The 19,074-nt window shown below is 47.1% G+C and overlaps 1 protein-coding gene across 3 annotated transcripts in view; it reads right to left on the reverse strand.

The window, feature by feature from the left end:
- Positions 1-14,983, reverse strand: part of RAD54L (RAD54 like) — a 24,811-nt gene extending 9,828 nt beyond the window's left edge. Inside the window, exons 1-9 of one of the 3 annotated variants that reach the window (XM_023630682.2) lie at positions 14,408-14,566; positions 13,856-13,941; positions 13,663-13,749; positions 12,086-12,205; positions 6,633-6,693; positions 5,774-5,909; positions 5,247-5,316; positions 4,842-5,130; positions 4,489-4,613 (exon numbers count right to left, since the gene is read on the reverse strand). In XM_023630682.2, coding sequence (XP_023486450.1) covers positions 4,489-4,613; positions 4,842-5,130; positions 5,247-5,316; positions 5,774-5,909; positions 6,633-6,693; positions 12,086-12,205; positions 13,663-13,749; positions 13,856-13,858 — 891 coding nt within the window. In that variant the 5' untranslated portion in view covers positions 13,859-13,941; positions 14,408-14,566. Of the gene's footprint in view, positions 1-4,488; positions 4,614-4,841; positions 5,131-5,246; positions 5,317-5,773; positions 5,910-6,632; positions 6,694-12,085; positions 12,206-13,662; positions 13,750-13,855 lie in introns of all 3 variants that reach the window. The other 2 variants (XM_070260021.1, XM_005607085.4) reach the window with 2 other exon arrangements.
- Between the last annotated feature and the right edge of the window lie 4,091 nt (positions 14,984-19,074).

The raw sequence follows: 19,074 nt of genomic DNA on the forward strand, positions 1-19,074 counted from the left end.
GTGTATACAGGAAAAGAGGAATCATAAACATTACAGGTCCTGGGGCTTTGGGAAGTGAGCAGGCAGCATCAAGAGTGAGAGTGTACCGGCTTGCTTAGGGAAAAACATCAGGCTCAAGAGACAGACCTTCAGTTTCCAGACCAGTACTACATCCAGAAAGCAAGGATTGTTTCCTCCCCTCTTCTTCCCTGCCCCAACCTCCAGAGCCTTAGCAGCCTGCCTATCCTCTTCAGAGATCCTGCAGCCACATTAGAGACCTGTGCTTTCAGGGAATCCTCCCTCCCCACCAGCCCAACCAATCCAGAACCTCCTGAGCCAGATGCCTTCTACATTAGTCTCAGGCCAAGTCTGGGCTGTCAGTGCTAAAGGGACTTGGCCCAGGCTCCTCCTCTCTTCCCACAGAACCCACACAGCTCATATATCTAAAGAGTCTCTCTGACTCCCTTTGCATCTCTTCCCCAATCCCTATTCTCCCTGTCACCCACCCCACCACCATACACACCTCTGTTACTTCTCTCTTTTAAGTGTTTTTTTTGTTTTGTTTTGTTTTGTTTTGCTGAGGAAGACTGGCCCTGAGCCTATCTTCCTCCACTTCATATGTGGGATGCCTACCACCGCATGGCTTGCCAAGCGCTGCCATGTCCACACCTGGGATCCGAACCGGCAAACCCCGGGCCGCTGAAGCGGAATGTGCGCGCTTAACTGCTGTGCCACTGGGCCGGCGCCTCTTTTAATACTTTTTCAAGAAAATAATAAAGGACCATATCATCTTCCCTCTTTCCCCACATGGGCAAGATCAGGCTTGTGATCTGCCTCCAGCTGCCATTCAGCCCCTCACTGGGCAAGGTACACAAAACACAACCACCAGTGAAAGAATGAACAAATAAGTCAGTCTTGCACAATACAATTAAACACAGACCCTCCACTGACTCTCCCATCTATCAGATCAAGTCCAAGCCCATTAGCTTGGCAATTCTCAATGAGGCCCCAGCAAACTTCTCTGACCCTCTCCACAGCTTGTCATAGTCCAGGAAGTCGTAACTCCTCACCACTCCTAATACTGCATGTCCTTAGGTCTCTTGGCCCATGCCTCTCCTCTGCTCAGAATTCTCTTCCACAGGCAAATTGTTCCAATGTGACCTCCTATGCAAAGCCTTCCTCAATGACCCCAGGCTGTTGGTCTCTCTCACCTCTGTGCTCCAATGACACTACATAATAGCTGTTTACTGAATCCTTTTAATGTGCCAGACACTGTACTAAGCTCTTTACCTATATTCTCTTCTATAATCCAGATGACAGTCACATGAGTTGAAATGCTAACACCCATTTTAGAGACTCTGAGGTTCGGAGGTGAACTATCCAGAATCACACTGGTAGAAAGCAGCAGCACTGGCATTTGCACTCAGGTCTGAACAATTCTGCAGTCTGGGCCCTGTGCTGTTCCGCCTCTCGCCTACTGCTCTATATACGAGAGCACCACTCACACCCTGCCGTGCCCTCTCTCCTCACCTGGCCAGCAACTGCTTAGGGAGAGACCATGGCAGATTTGCCTTTACAGCTTCAGTGCACAGGACAGAGCCCCACACAGAGCACTGTGCAGTGAATGCTTGCTGAATGAAAGAACAAAGGAACAACCAACACTGCTATTAAAGAATTTGACATAGAATTTTAATTTTTAAAAAATGACTGGATGTTGTACACCTAAAACTAACACAATGTTATGTTAATTACACCGCAATTAAAAAAAAATTCTTTAAGATATCCAAAACAAAAAAATTCAACTGAATTAAAAATGACTGGAGGCTCCAAGCACTAGCCCTGAAACAGAAGGCTGAGACTTCTGAGCTGAAGAGGAAAATGGAACTTGAAACTTGTGAGGAAATTACTCAAAAGGCCCTAGGGCAATGGACGTCAACACTTGGATCCCTCAAACTGAAGCTCCCTGAGGGCAGGCATCATGGGATTCCCAGGGCCTGACACATAACAGGCCCTTAATAAATAACCCAATGAATGAACTGGGCTGATACACTATCCCTGTGGGTCTCCGTGGAAAAGAAAGCCAAACCCAGCTCCCTATGGGAGCTCCCTGGCTCCAGACCCAGCTCCTGCCACCATCGCCTGTGAATTTAAAACCCCAACTCTGCATGACAGCAAATCAAACATTTTGGCCCAATGAAGAGTTGTCAAAGCTCTTATTTATAAGCTTCTGCTGAATTCCTCTTTTGGCAGAGTTCTCAATTTATCCTTTTCAAAAGCAAAAAATGATACCAAGATTGAACACCACCACTTCTCTCTCGGAAACGTGAGCCCTATGAGTAGCATGCTTGTTTGTCATGCATTTCCCCAGCATCTTTCATCTGCCTTGTTTTGGGTTCTAGCATTTGTAAAGGAACATATACGGGTCTGGCTGAGGCACACAGGGACAGCCCTTCCATACCCAAGCCAAGCTTCTTCCTACACCAAGCTTTGAGTTATATCCAAGGCAGTAAGGGAGAGGAAAGAGAGCCAGAACTCGAAACCTCAGACCTGGATTCCAGTCCCAGCTCCCCATGTCCTCACCGGGGGGACCTGGACGAGTCACTGCACTTCCCTCAGCTAGTCTCATCTCCAAAACTGAGATGATGATGACATCAGTCCCTCCCCTATTCGGACACTTTACAAAATGCTTCCACATAGCCTCACTCTTGATCCCGATTATGTCCTTTTCAGGTAGACGCTGTGCCATCTACCCTATAGATGAGGAAACTGAGGCTCAGAGCAGTCTCATCTACACAATCATGCTTACAAGCGGCAAAGCCAAGGCTGATCCCAAGTCTTCTGACTTGCCCTGCCTAACTCAGAGTACTGTGAGGATCAATGATCTTGTACACAGAGTTAATATGCAAAACTATGTGTCCAGAGAGAAGCAGTGGCTGGGAGGAAGCGCTGTGGGTGCGGGGAACATGAAAGCCTGGGGTGGCAACTTCCCTCTCCACGGTCTGAACAGGACACTCTCTCCTCCTAGAGTAGGCTGACTATCTGTCAGGGCTTTGGCTTCCTCAGGTCTCTGAAAATTAACAAGCTGCCAAAAAATAAAAGGTAGATGAGCAGAAGGGAGGGCCGGCGGCTGCAGTGTGGCAAGAGGCACTCTTGTGCCCTGCAGAGTCAGCTCAGGAAACAAGAAAGAGTGAGGAGGAAAGGAACGCTACAGAGCAGAAGAAAACGTAGATGCCCCTCAGTCCTCAAGGACTTGACAGCTACAGCCTACCTTCCTCTCCAATGCCCTGGCCTCTGGATCAGGCTCCTGGCAGTCCCCTTCCAGGGTGAGAAAGCAAATGCCAGGACCCTGAGCTTCACAGGCTGGTCACACACATATGCCACCTCAACCTGCTAAATCTCTTACTCCTACCAGAAGGAACAGCCCATCAGTGTATCAGACATGCCAGACAATAACTGACTTTTCATAGGGACAAAAGCCCAACTGGGAAATAGCTCACAACTAGCAAGCATGGCACCCCAAAGTAAGATTTTCTTCTCTGTCCCCTCCCAAGAGACCCTCAGATACTGGGGTAATCTATAGTCCCCAGAGCACAGTCACGCCTGCCAATCAGTAGACAGATCTGGCCAAGTCTTTCAGCCGCCTCTCCACTAGAGCTCCAAGGATGTGCAAAGTGACCTTAACTCTCCCAAGAAATGCAAACAACGGCAACAACTTCAAGATAGCCAAACCCCCTAGAATCCTGGAAAATTCTTTATACTTGGAAGCTCCCAGCCACCATCACTCCTTTCTAAGTAGTAGCATCTCTACCATCATTCATGCATAGTGCTGGAAAAGGTCAGGAAGTAACTATGGCCATATTTCCCCTAGTCCTAGAGAACCAACACAGATTAATGTAAGGTATATGGATGTCCACACTGGGCTTTCCTATCTCTGTGCTTCTGTTCATGAGTCCCCCAGCCTAGAATAAAAACCAGAGCTGACATTTACCAAGGTCTTATGACTACGATAAGAGCTTTCCCTCAATAGCCTCATTTAATCCCCACAATAATCCCATAAGGCAGATATTACCACCCTATTTTACTGACACAAAAACAGAAGCTCAGGTGATTAAGTAACTTGTCCCAGGTCCTATCACTGGTAAGCGGCAGAGCAGGATTTGAATAAAGGTCTCTCCAACCCTAGACCCTGTTCTCCTAACTCTGTACGATGTCTCTCCACCCATCCAGATCCCTCCCATCCTTCAAAGTCCTTCGTTGGTCTAGGAATACTGTGTGGAGGCAACAAAACCAATCAGCCTACAGCACCTCACCCTCCTCAGAGTTCCAAGCCCTACTCACTCCCTCTTTTGGCAGACTGGTATCTTGGGCGCCCCCTCTCACCTGCCCCTCTGAGGCAGCATGCTCTGTCCCCAGCATTCCCCAGTGACTGGCACAGCCCTGGGCTGGCAGTGCTCAGTGAGGAGACTTTGAGAAACTTTCTCCTACCCCCCCGACTGCTGAGTCAAGTACCTCGTCACATATGACCAGTCCAACACTCCCTTTCTGGAGGACTCCAACGTGAAGGCGGAATGTCTCATAGGAAATGATGAGGATGGGAGAAGGCACTCTGGCTCCACGCTGGTTCATGAATCCTTCTACAACAGAAAATTTGTCAAGGGAACAAATTTTAGAATATCTTAAAGAAAACACCAGTTTGACAGCTCTTTAATTTAGCCAGGTAGTAAATATTTCAACCATATTCCATGAGAATTCTCTTCTCTTCCACCCCTTCATTGCCCTCAACTCTGGCCATCAGTGAGCACACACTAAGAAAGGAGCATGTGGTGTGGAAAAGTGCAACCATCTTCGTTAAGCCTCCATACCCAGCTTTTGGTCTATCTCATCCTTAGAGCCTCCGTCGATGGCCAGAGGTTGGATCCTCCCTCCAAGCCATTTCCCAACTTCATTGTACCAGTTCTTCACTAGGCTGGAGGGCGACACCACCACTGCCTTGTCAATTTCTGGCTTGCACTCTGGACTCTGGCGCAAAAGCGTCCACATCAACGTGATGCACTGCAGTGTCTTGCCCAGGCCCATCTCGTCAGCCATGATGCAGCCATGGCTGCCAGGGATGCGCCGACTGGTGACACACTCCCACAGGAACTTCACTCCCTGGGGAATAACAGCACTCAGCCCACTTTGGCATCCACACCGCTGCTGCCGCAGGGATGGCAGCCTCCCAGGCTCAACCCCTTAGCCCATACCTCATTCCTCCCATCCCCATTTACCTCTCTCTGATGAGGCCGCAAGACCTTACTGAGAATAGGATCAACAACCACATGGACAGGGAGTTTTTCCCTAAGAAAGCACAGCAAAGAAAACATGAAGCTCAGACATGAGCAAGGGCACGCCCTCAGAAAGTTGTGTCCTGCTGATCCAGAGGCCACAGAGCCAGTTGACTGAGAGAGGACCTCCTTGGCCTGGTAATCAAACCATAGCAAATTCCTGCTCCAGGAGTTAGAAAGTTAGGAGGGGTGATGGATTCCCTATGCCATCACCTCAACCCTTCTTGCTCCCCCGAATGAGCCTAGCTGGAAAGGGTAAGGAACCCCCACCAACTAGACATAACCACATGCTCTTCCCCAGGCACTCCCCTTCCCCACCTATCCACTCTCTGGATGGTGCAGTAGCCATGACAGCACTCTGAAAACATATGCCAAAACCAAGGAGAAATCACACACCAAAATGCCCTCTGCCCTCTCGGGTAAGTGTAGTTAGAGGACCAGAACTGCTCAAGAAATACCAATGCACATACTTGTCAAGCTTCAGCTGGTCATGGGCGCTCAGTGGAGGAGGCTCGTACAGAACCAAGGCACCTTCATCCAGGGGGTCATGGAGGGCCCGGCGGACCCCAGCCCTTTTGAGGCCCAATGCTCGAGAGCCCAGAGGACCTAGAAATCAACATCTGTCACCTAAGCCTCTGCAGTGAGTAGCTCCAGCAGGCCCAGCTCAAATGCCTATCCTTCACATAACCTTTCCCAAGCTCCCATGTGACCCTCTCTCCCCTAGAACCTCTCCAAGCCCTGTATAGGCAACTCCACCTGACAATCATCCCAGTCTGCCTTAGACTAGTTTTTCCCACGTTACTTCTCCCATTCAACTACAAACCTCTGGGGGGCAGGGTCTTGCTCATCTCAACTCAAATGAATTCCGGAAAGGTCTGAAACCCTACAGGGGCCTTTCAAGACTGAGAGCTCTTGAGAGTGGGCCTCCTCCCTCCCCAGTCCCAGTTTTAACACAATGCTATGCCCTACACAGGACAGGGGAAAACTGTGTAGAACCTAGGCCTCTGACAGAGTCAACCTCATAAAGGAGAGGCCATTGAACTCTCTTGGACTGAATGAAGCCTGGGTCCATTAGCCACCCTGGCCCACCAGGAGCTCCCTGAGCTCTGGCACATCCCCAACAAGATGAGGGTCTTGGCAGCCCCTGCTGAAGCTACCAAACACAGCCTTCACGCAGGCCTCAGGATGGTCAGCCCATACACAGTCACCACTGGACTGACGCCTTCAATTCCAAGCTAAGCTTGTATTTACTAAAGCAGAGGTTTTTAATCTATTCAGGCACACTCACACATGAGTGATTAAAAAAACAGAGAAGTCTCCATTTTTTACCTTGATAGTTCGGAATGGGGATTTTGAAAGGCTTTGACAAAATGCTTCGAATAAACGCTTCCTAAAAAGAATGAGAAGAAATAGGAATTCAGCATTGATTGGAGATGTTGTGCGACAATAGTTTTACAATGCAGTCTAAAATGCCTATTTAAGCATCATAATACATTCAGAGCATTGTATTTTGATTATGTCTCATTCAGATGCATGTGGAACATAAGATGCGCTCAATATTACGTTAAGTTTTGTCCAACAGCTTCCGTCTTCGAGGCTTTACATAAGGTTCTACAAATACCCAGGGACAGCAGAGTGCCTTTGGCAAGTGCCGAGCCTCAGTCAACCACAAGTTTCAGACTCATCAGCTCATGAACGACCACGCCAGTGAGGACACCTAGCTATTCCCTAGGATGCAGCACCTCAAGAAGAAAGCACTAGACACTTACCCAACCCCAGTACTAACAGGAAACTCCAAAGTCTGGGTTCAACCACTGTCCTATAGGGCTACGTCTTCTCAAGCACACCTCACAAACCTTTTTTTATCGTATCAATTCTGCCTCTAATTCCCACATCAATTCCTACATCAGCCTTCGTGGGAACTAAAGAGCCCTTCAAAGAGTAGTGGTAACAAGAGTAATAGGAGTAGCAGAATTAGTAAAATAATAATATTAAAAACAACAGCAGGGCCAGCCCCGTGGCCGAGCAGTTAAGTTCACATGCTCCGCTTCGGCGGCCCAGGGTTTCGCCAGTTCGAATCCTGGGCGCGGACGTGGCACCACTCATCAGGCCATGCTGGGGCGGCGTCCTGAATGCCACAACTAGAAGGACCCACAACTAAAAATACACAACTATGTACTGGGGGGGGGCTTTGGGGAGAAAAAGGAAAAAAAAAAAAACCCAACAGCAAAAATGACAATAATGTGAGACGCAGTACTAAGCCCCTTGCATTCATGTTATCATTTAAACCTCACTAACAGCCCTATGAGATCTGTTTGATATTACTGGTATCCCCATTTTACAGAGGAGCAAATTGAGACTTAGAGTGGTTGAGTCACTTTCCCAGGTCACACAGCCAAGACAGATGCAGGACTTTCCTGATTCCAGGGCCCTTACTTGTAACCAGTGACAATACAGCCTCCTAACCCAACCTGTTTGAGTATAGCCAAGTGGATCAGCCCAGACTCAGCAGCCTCCTGCCATGGGAAGGCAGAAGAGAGAGAACAAGATGAGAAAGGGGACATAAGAGAAAGGGCAAGCCCATCACCAAGAAAAAGCAAGGGGGACAAAGGTGACAGGAAGCAGACACATGTAGGTCCCAGTCAAGGGTGCCCTTGGTCCCTCCACCTCAGGGCTTGCAGGAAGCCTCTGTGCCATCGCCTCAGCCTGGAATCAGCCCTGGGCTATGGAGCTGGGGCGGGGCAGAGAGCAGCAAGGGGCGTCCACGGCACTAGCTCCTGAGCTAACCCTGACAACTCCCATCAAAGTTTTGGTCTACACACACCTGAGCCCTCTGAAGAATTACAATAGCCTGTGAACCCCAACAAAACAAGAGCTGGAAGCCAAGAGAGCAAGAAGAAAACAAGAGCAGAAAACCTAAAGGTAGTTTTAACGGGAATACATTAGGGAAAAAGAAGTGAAGAGAAAAACTCCCTTCCAGCAAAAAAGGCAGTTTAATGTGGAAAAAAAAAAAAGCAAGCCTATCTCACCCTGAAATTTTTACCTGTGTATTCTGACCCATTTCTATACCGATCATTATAAATTTCTAGAAACTTCATTTTTTATTACTTTTTTTTGAGGAAGATTAGCCCTGAGCTAACATCTGTTGCCAATCCTCCTCTTTTTGCTGAGGAAGACTGGCCCTGAGCTAACATCCATGTCCATCTTCCTCTGCTTTATATGTGGGACGCCTACCACAGCATGGCTTGCCAAATGGTGCCATGTCTTCACCCGGGATCCGAACCAGCAAACCCTGGGCCGCTGAAGCACTTAACCGCTGAGCGACCAGGCTGGCCCCTCAGTGTACTTTAAATAGAAAAAATGTAATGAATATTGGTGATCTATTGGAAGATAGAAAAGGAATGTGGATAAGTGAACTTCATTATCACACTAAACAACATGACAAGGGCAGGGTTGGAGAAAGGCCCAATTCTTTGTTTATTTGCATATTTCTTTGCAGCTGAATAAAATCTTTTATTGACTATTTTTAGTTACCATGTTATTATAATTATGAAGAGCAATGATAAGGAAAAACTCATATAGAAAAATGCTAACAAAAAGCTATCTTTAAGTCAAAGAAGAGGAAAAGGAAGGAAATGGACTCTTCCTTTTTAATTTGGCATCAATTCTGCTTTCAATTCTGAAACTGAAATATTATTTTCAAGATTATCAATATAGAAGGCTAGATTTGAGGCTCTGAGTAGCCAAGAATTTATACTCCAAATTTAAAAAGCAAGACTTTCAATAAAACCCGGGAGCCACGGGTTCTGCAGGGAGAACTGCAGGCTTGTGCAACTAGGACAGCAGGATTCTAGGGACCCAGGCCAAAAACGTCTGAGGGCACAGTCCACAAGACTCGCGATGGCCAGCCTCCAGGAATCTGGCCTGGTAATACCCACTAGACTCCAGCAGAGGCAGGGGAGGTGCATGCTCTCACTTTGTACATTTAGTTACTGAAAATTCATACCGTCTTTCCTTCTGGCAGAAGAGGGAGAGCGCTCCTCCTCCCACCAAGGTCGAGGCCTCCCTCTCCTGCAGAGATGCACTCCAGCAGTTCTGCCGTGTCTCTCCTGCATCATCTCTCCCTCTCTGCTGGCTCTTTCTCACAGCATTTAAAACATGCTTAACTATCTCAAAAACAAAAATTCCTTTGACCTCTTATCTCCTCCCTTTCAAACTTCTAGAGTTTTCTGTCTCTCCCTCCTTATCTCCCACACCTCCTATCTATCTTCTGCCCCTTCTACTCCTCTGAAATGACTCTGGCCAAGATCACCAATGGCCTACATGACCCTAAGTCCAATGGATATGCTTCTATCCTTATCTTACTAGGCAAAGCTGGCCATTCCTTCTCAAATATTCTCTGCCTTGACACCACTCTCCCACCATTCCACACTTCCATGACACCACTCTCCGACTATTCCACTTCTCTGGGACCTCATGTTCAGTCCCCTAAGGGGCTCTTCTTCCTCTGCCTAACCCCCTCAAGTCAGTGTTCCTCAGGGCTCAGCCCTCAGCTTTTCTGACTGTACCCCCACCCTGACACTCCAAAACACTTCAGAGGTATGAAATATTATCTCTATGCTAATGACCCCAAATATATTTCCAGTCCATACCTTCCTCCTAGGTTCCATAATCATATTTGCAACCACCTCCAATCCCAGACATCTTACAGGACTTTAAACTCACAGCGTCTAAGGCCAAAGTCCTCATCTCCAGGGCTGCACTACGACTTTTGTGGGCCCAAGGCACTCTTGCCTCTTGGGTCCCTTCCTCCAGTTTTCACACAGGCTCTCCCTTCCATCTAGAACATTTCCCACACTCTTCGCCTGGCTGACCTCTTACATCCTTCAGGACTCAACCTAACCAGCATGTCCCTCAGATTCAGGTCTTCAACCAACCTCCAGACTGTGAGCCCCACTACTGTGTACTCCCACCACACCTGCACTTATGTTACATAGCTACACTGGACAACTTCAATGGATCCTGAATGAAAACTGTCCCAGAGGACTACACACCATTTTTAAAGCTCAAGAAACAAATGACGTATTACTTAGTGAATTATATACATATGGTAAAACTATCACAAAAAAGCAAGGGATGATGAACATAATCCAGGATAATGGTTACCTCTGGGGATGGGAAAAGGGATTATGGCTTTGATAATGTTCCAGTCCTGGATAGTGGGTTCACAGGCACTTATATTGTGTTTTATATCTTACACACGTTATATACATATAACATACATAACATTCTTTTCTTTTTATCAACTACTACATGAAAATGTTTTAAAACGTTTGCTGAATGAACAAACAGCTAACCTCCACTACACATCCTTATCAACATATTCCCATCTTTCCTTCAAAACATCCCTGTAAAGGAAACACACACTCCTGTGTGTCTCTCAATAGTCTACTACAACACTTCACAACCAACACCAGGTGTGTGGGTTTTCCACACGTCGCAATTCTTCGACACCACCTGGGAGTCCTACAGTCTAGCTCAATTCTGACACGATCTACCTGGAGCAAGCATCAGATCCTACAGGTTAAGTGTTCAGCCCCACAAGACTTCTTCCCCCACCCCCACTTCAGAAGCCAATACCAAGTCTACGTTGTTACCTGTGCTTCTGGCCAACAGGCTATAAATTGGAGGTTCCCACAACCCTCTCCTCGGGTTCAAATAATTTGCTCGAGTGGCTCACAGAAGTCAGGAATACAGTTTACTTACTGGATTACTGGGTTATCACAAAGGCTAGTGAAGAATATGAATGAACAGCCAGATGAGGAGATACACAGAAGAGACCTGGGAGGGTCCAGAGCGCAAGAGCTTCTGTCCCAGTGGACAGGGTGCACCACCCTCCCTGCACATGGATGCATTCCTGTTTGCTAACCCAGAAGCTCTCCAAACCCTGTCCTTTTGGGTTTTTTTTATGGAGACTTCATTACCATGATTAAATCATTGGCCAGCGGTGACTGAACCCAATTCTCCAGCCCTTCTTCCCTCCTAGAAATCAGGGTGGGGCTGAAAGTTCTAACCCTCTAATCCTAGGTTTGGTTTCCCTGGCAACCAGCCCTCAAGGTTAGGTTCTTTACAAAGGACATCTCTTTAAAGTAAACTCAGGTGTGGCTGAAAGTGGCTTGTCATGAATAACAAAAGACACCTTTGGTGCTCTTATCACTTAAGAAATTCCAAGGGCAGAGAACTCAAAATCACTGTCCCTCAGAAAGCCTGGTGGAAAGAAGCTTCAGAGCTAGCAGACTTCAGGCAAATTACTTAACCCCTCTGAGACCCGGCTTCCTCATCCTAAAAAAGGAGAATTACATGAGATAATGCACAAAACCTGCCACGGTGATGCTTAAGTTTGACCTCAGTAGAGGAAATACGTGAAAGCTATAGGACTGCGATACTCCTTACAGCCACACGCAGAGTCAGAGACTGAGCTGGCAGGAGGATCCTGGCTCCAACGCCTTCCCTCTCCTCTACCCTCCTGTCCTGCGGAATCTGAGCCACCTGAGAGCTGGTGCCCAAGAACCTATAAACAAAAGGGACTCCAAGTCCAGCGCACATCTCTAAGGAAAGAGGCCAGGCCTCTCTCAGGCCGCGGAGCTGTGGGCAGGCTCAAAGCTCCCCATGAAGTTTATCTGTACAGCACTCTATACAGCACTGACGGAATCTTCAGGGACGAGAGGGTCCCTATGCAAAACAGGGCACACACATACACCGGCAGGCGGTAGCTGACTTACATGTTGACTACTGTCCAGACAGGGTGGCCGATTCGTTAGTTGAGTCAAAGCTTTCCGAAAAGGAGACAGGAAACTTTCCTGGCTCTGTGTCTCACTGCTGGATTTCCGTTTCTTAGGAGTCTAGGAGAGAGTATTGAAGAAGGTGAAGTCTGGAAGACCCGGGTGTTCACTACAATGGCAACTAATACTTAAAATGCTTATTAAGTGCCAGGCACTATGTTAAACTCTTCACATGTACTATTGTGTATCTTCTTCACAGTCACGCTATGACATAGGTTTATTATCATCCTTATTTAAGAGGTGAGAAAACCGGAGCTGAATGAGGTTAAAGAACCTGCCTAAGGTGAGGAGGGACAATGGAAGAGGTGAATGACGCCTGCGAAGGGCAAATCCGGCAGGAGCATGGAGTCATGCTGCCTCCAAATCTACACTCCAAAAGCCCCAAGGAATGACTGAGCAACCGTTTGCCCTGAGTACTGCTGCCCCCAACTCCCGGGCCACTGAGGCCACTCCCCAGTCAGTCAACACCATGGCCATGAGGACACTAGAATGGAATTTATTTTCAGGAGTCAACCAGCAGCAGCCAGCACCATTTATGACCTAGCTGCACCAAGTGCTACCCCAAGTTCAAGTCTGAGACCTATGTAAGTGGCAAGGGGCAGCCAGTGTGCCTCCCTCACAGGCAGAGGAGCCCCCTGCACACTACTGGTGCAACTTACAGAGCAAGCTCTACCACGCCATCAGGCAAGAACCCACTTGTACCAGCTTGCCAAGCTATATGAAGCATCAATGATGCTGTAAGACACAGATGAAACAGAAGCACCAAGCTCCTTCCCCTCTCAACACGTGCTTTGGCTCATACACTACCCCTGCCCAAAATTGCCTTCTAGACATTCCTTAGCTAATCCCTTCCTCCAAAGTTTGAGCGGCCAAGCCCCTGCTTCTTGAACTGCTCTCTCTCTCTCTCTCTGAAGTACATGCCCCATTGCCCTATTAATTTTGGTTTACATAGGTCCTGCCCATAGCCAGCCCCAGAAAGCCTCCAAGGCAGGAAGCAGAGCACAAGGCCCAGTCCAAAGTCAAAGATGTTGTCCTTGAATGTCAGCAGGGACTGGAGGGGCACCATCCCTCCAATCTAGAACCAAACGAGTCCAGGACCCTCAGGTAGGCCCAGTATACTCTACTGCACTGGGCAGGGGACGAAAGGCAAAAGGGCAAGCTGCTAGTTGCTGCTGGGGGGCTCTTTTTTTCCAAGGGAGCCAAAGGGCCAATCCAAGCTGCTCTTTTGCTTTGGAATACCTCTTCCTACCAGAGAAATTGAGGCTATATTAGCTTCTAGTGAGCACCTTGAGGACAAAGATTTTATTGATCTTGTCCAATGCCTGACACATGGTAAGCATATATGAAAGAGGCTTCTGGGGCCTCTTTGATATGTGCTTACTATAAAACATACGGAGGAGGCTTCTGTAGGTGACCAGGTTCATTCCATCTAACCCCAGAAACCAAGATCAGGCTTCCTTTTGGCTGGAAACCCTGCATCCCCACCTTCCTTACCCCATTTAGGGCGGAGTACTCACCACTGCCCCAGGCTGCCAGTCTTCATCATCAAAGGCTCTGCCTTCTGGTTTTCTCTTGGCCAGCTGGCTGGGAGCTAAGCTTCTCCTCTGTTAAGGGGAGAATGAAAACTGAGCACCAGCATGGATCCTGCAGCCTGAGCCTATTAGACCCAAACACAAGGCTACCCACAGTCTTCTCTGGACCCACACTTACCATCCTGGGCCCAGGAGCATAAGACGTCAAGTACCCATCAGCCAAAGGTCAAAGGCGCCGAGCAGCTAAGAATGCAGAACCAGGGCCTGGTAAAGAGCGGGCTGCTGTATTACTAAGAGGATGGGCTAATTAAAGAGGGAGCACGGATGGAGGGATCCCAGGCAGGGGCTAGGGTTTGGGCCCAAACTGTAAGAGTGTCGGTAGCCAGTCAGCCGAGGCAGGAGATCGGGCCAAAGAGGAAATGTCCAGGGAGAGAAGAGTAGAGGTCTGGGATGAGGCAGGAGACAGGTGGAGTGCAGGACCGGAAGAGTGGAGTCGGGATAAAGGTCCCAGGTGGACCGGTGAGGGGTGGTGCGGAGGGGGGGAGGGGGGGAGGTAGCTGAGGGGGAAGGTAATCACAGGCCAGAAGAGAGATGCTGGAGTGAAAATCCGAGGCCCGGGGAGGGCGAGGCGCCCGAGTCCGGAGAAGGGGGATTTCCCAGCCTGGAGTGCGGATGGCAGGCCCGGACAGAGGGAGGCAGGGCAGGGGTCCAGGCGGGACAAGAAGCAGACCCGGGCTTGAGAGCGGAATCCCAGGCGGGGTTGGAAAGAGCGGCAGAGATGAAGTCGGACCCAAGCGCTCCCGCCGGCTCAACCTTCCTCTTCCCAAAGCGCGCGTTAACAGCCGCCAGGGCTCCCCGGTCCCGCCAGGCTCGGTCAATCGAACCTCCCGCGGTGCTGCCGCCACACCACCCATTGGCTGCGTTCGATGCGTTCGGCGCTCGCGACCCAAGGAACGGGGCGGGCCTAGTGCTGCGCCAACGTGCGGCCTGGCTCTGCGGCGGAAGCGGCCCCCGGCCCTCTAGGAGGCGGGGCTTAGAGGGAGGGCGGGGCCGACAGCGGCGGGTGGGCGGAGCGCGCAGGCCCCGGCGGGCGTTTTGTGCCCGCGGGCCGGACTCTGGCTCTGGTCCCTCGGCGTTTGTCGGAGGCTGGTGACCTGGTCTTTCAGCAGCTCAGGTGACGATTTGCACCAGCCTGAGCTGCGGGGGAGTTGCCACCCGTCTGCGGAATCCTGAGGATGATGAAAGGCGGCACATGTCTGCATCCCCCCTGACTCGGACCTGGAGCGGAGGTCCCGGGTTGGAATCGGAAGTCGCCCACCCCGAGTGTGGTGGGAAGTCCCTCAGCCAGGACGACCTACGATGAGGTCGGCTCTGGCGGTGAGAGCCCCCAGGGGACGTGATGTTTTGGTCCGGGGTGTGTTGGAGGAAGCTACCTTCCTTTGCTTGGCAAAACTGTGTTGGTGGAAGTGTGGTTTTTGGAGTCAGGCTTGATCCCAGAAATTCACTCTCTCAAAAATTCAGTTTCTTCATATCTAAAATGTGCATCGGATTAGTACCTTCCCCACAAGGTTATTTTCAGAATTAAGTAAATTAATGTGTCTAAAGTACTCAACACAGTGCCTGGCACAAGCTGGGTGCTCACTAATGATAATAAAGGTATGCACGCAGCGCTTACTACCAGACACTTAGAAGTGATGTGATAATTCGTTCAATGCTCACAACTATGAGGTAGGCTTATTGTTCTCATTTTATAGGTGAAGAAACAGGCTCAGAGAGGCTGGTAACTTGTCCAAGGTCACACACCTGATGAGAATAGCCAGGATTGAATTTAGGCAATCTGGCTTCAGAGCCATTGTTCTTAGCGGCCAGGCTATTGTTGGGGCCCAGGGCAGGCCACCCCAAAGTATCCCACAATGGCATACCGATTATTTTGAATTAAAGTTACTTGAGAAGCAGCCAATGCAAAAAAAAAAAAAAAAAAAATGCATTTTGCTTCTCCTCTCTCTCTTCCCCATGAAAGCAGGAAATAAATCTCCCTTGTGAAAGGTGCTCCCTGCATTCTTATCACCAGAGCTGGGTGATTCAGGGAGGAGAAGCTGCCTGCTTTGTTCACTCTCCGAGCATCATTTCTTTATGATCTCTAATACATACGTATTAAACTGGGCTCTTCTGCTAATCTGGGCTTGTGTCAATTCTAGTATTAGTCCAGCCATAAAAACACAAGAAGGGAAGAAGGGAAATTCCCGCTCCCCAACAGTATGTATGGCAAGGAAGAGCAGAGCTGGGTTTTGTGGGGCCTGAAGTTTTTGTAAGTACTTATTGAGACCCTCTAAAATTAGGTAAAGGCTAAAATTGGGTATACATATTAATATTTATTTAGAATGAGAAAAAAACACCCAGTATGGAATCTTGGAAATTTAGGTCCCTTTCTTTCAAAACCCCTTTAGGCAATTTATCAGATTGCTTCCTGTTGCAGTCTGGCTTCTTCCCAGTTTACACACTCTGATTACAAATCCCCAGTAACTTCAGCACTTCCAGGGTTTGTGCAGGTGGGCCCTGAAGCTTACTCTTAGCTTCACAGTAAATCTGCCTCTGATAACTATTACTGTTTCAGGGGGTGGAGAACAATAATTTTTTACTTACTGATTTTTTTTTTTTTTTTGGTGAGGAAGATTGGCCCTGAGCTAACATTGGTTGCCAGTCTTCCTCTTTTTGCTTGAAGAAGATTGTTGATGAACTAACATCTGTGCCAGTCTTCCTCTGTTTTGTATGTGGGGTGCCGCCACATCATGGCTTGATGAGTGGTGTGTAGGTCTGCACCCAAGATCCAAACATGCTAACCCCAAGCTGCAGAAGCCAAGCATGTGAACTTCACTACGCCATCGGGCTGGCCCCTATTTACTGATTTTTTTAAATTAGTTTTTTTATTTTGAGATAGTAATTGCAGATTCACATGCAGTTGTAAGAAATAATACAGAGAGATCCTGTATGTCCTTTACCTGGTTTCCCTTAATGGTAACATCTTGCAAAACTACAGTACAACATCGTGACCAGGATATTGACAATAATACAGTTAGGAAACAGAACATTTCCATCACCACCTGAGGATCCCTCATGTTGCCCTTTTATAGCCCAGCCCATTCTCTCCACTTCTACGCATTCCTTAATCCCTGGTAACCAGTAATCTGTTCTTCATTTCTACAGTTTTGTCATTTCAAGAATGTTTTATAGGGGGCAGGCCCAGTGGTGCAGCGGTTAAGTTCACATTCTCCACTTCGGTGGCCCAGGGTTTGCCAGTTCGGATCCTGGGTGCGTACTTAGGCACTGCTCGTCAAGCCACGTTGAGGCAGCGTCCCACATAGCAGAACCAGAAGGACCTACAACTAGAATATACAACTGTGTACTGGGGGGCTTTGGGGAGAAGGAAAAAAAAAAGAATGTTTTATAAATGAAATCATATAGTATGTAACTTTTTAAATTGGCTTTTTTCACTCAGCATAATTCATCTGGATTGTTGCATGTATGTATATCAATTGGTTTCTTTTTGTTGCTGAGTACTATTCTATGGTATGGATACTCCTCAGTTTATTTAACTAGTCACATGTTGAAGGATATCTGGGTTGTTTCCGGTGTTGGCTATTATGAACTGCTATAAGCATTCATGTGCAGAGTTTTGCATGAACCTAAGTCTCATTCTCTGGGATAAATGCCCAGGAGTGCAATTTCTAGGTTGTAGAGTAGTTGCATGCTTAGTTTTTTAAAAAACTGACAAATTGTTTTCCAGAGTGGCTATACAATTTTATATTCCCATCAGCAACGTATGAGTGATCCACTTTCTCAGTATTCTCGCAAATGTGGTGGTGTCACTATTTTTTTACTTTAGGTGTGAAGTGATATCTCACTGGGCTTTTAATTTGCATTTCCCCAGTTGCCAATGATGAACATCTTTGCATGGGCTTATTTGACATCTGTATATCCTCTTCAGTGAAATGCCTCTTCATAACTACTCTTGCCCATTTTCTAATGGGATTGTTTGTTTTTCACTGTTGAGTTTTGAGCATAATTTATATATTCTAGATAGTAGTCCTTTGTCAGATATGTGGTTTGCAAATATTTTTACCCATTCTGTAGCTTGTTTTTTCATCCTCCTGACAGACTCTTCTGCAGACCAAGCATTTTTAATTTTGATGAAGTACAATTTATCAATTTTTCCTTTTTATGGATCATGATTTTAGTGCCAAGTCTAAGAACACTTTGCCTAACCCTAGATCCCAAAGATTTTCTCCCATGTTTTTTCAAAAAAGTTTTGTAGTTTTATGTTTTACATTCAAATATGTGATCCATTTTGAGTTAATTTTTGTATAACATGTGATATTTAGTAGAGATTCATTGTTTTGCCTATGGATGTTCGATTGCTCCACCACCATGTTAAAAAGTGATTAAAGAAGACAATTTAGGTCATACAAACTGTATTTAACACTTCATGAAGCAGACGGTCACTGTTAGAGAACTGCAAAATGGGGTGGAAGGCAGGAAGCTTTTACAGGATAAAAGATAAAGAACAAGGAAGAGAAAAATAGAAAATATCTGACCAGCTGGGGCCACATAGTCAACCTAGTTTGGGGTGAGAAGGAACAAGGAAATAAGCATAGAGCCCTGAGTTGGCTTGTTGTTTGGGGATTAGCTGACTGAATATACTGCATTTCTGTTCAAACAGAGCATTTATAGGAACACAAAAGTCACCTAAGTTTCAGTTTGCTGATGTGGCATCCTGGGCAGGAGTGGCTCCATCTTGGACCTAGAAATTTATTTCAACAACCATTTGTTGAAAGGCTATCTTTCCTCCATTGAATTGCTTTTACACTTTTGACAAATCAGTTGGGTATATTTGTGTGGGTATATTTCTGGGATCTCCATTCTGCTCCATTGATCTCTGTGTCTGTCCCTCTACCAATACTGCACAGTCTTGATTACTATTGATATAAGTGTTGAAACAGGGTAGACTGATTCCACCCACTTTATTTGCTTTTTTGAAATTGTTTTAGCTTTTCTAATTCCTTTGCCTTTTCATATAAATTTGAGAATAATCTTGTCAGTGTTTACAAAAAAATCTTCCTGCGATTTTGATGGGAATTTCATTTAACTCGTGTATCAATTTTAGGGAGAATTGACATCTTCATTATGTTGAAACTACCAATCCTTGAACACAGTATGTTTTTTTCATTTATCTCATTCATCAGCATTGTGTAGTTTTTGGTATGTAAGTCTTGCATGTATTTTTTCAGATTTACACCTAAGTATTTCTCTTTTTTCTGCTTTTTCTCCCCAAATCCCCCTAGTACATAGTTGTATATTTTTTTTAAGATTTTTTAAAATTTTTTCCTTTTTTCTCCCCAA

This window comes from Equus caballus, chromosome 2, assembly GCF_041296265.1.
Source record: "Equus caballus isolate H_3958 breed thoroughbred chromosome 2, TB-T2T, whole genome shotgun sequence".
NCBI classification, from domain to species: domain Eukaryota; kingdom Metazoa; phylum Chordata; class Mammalia; order Perissodactyla; family Equidae; genus Equus; species Equus caballus.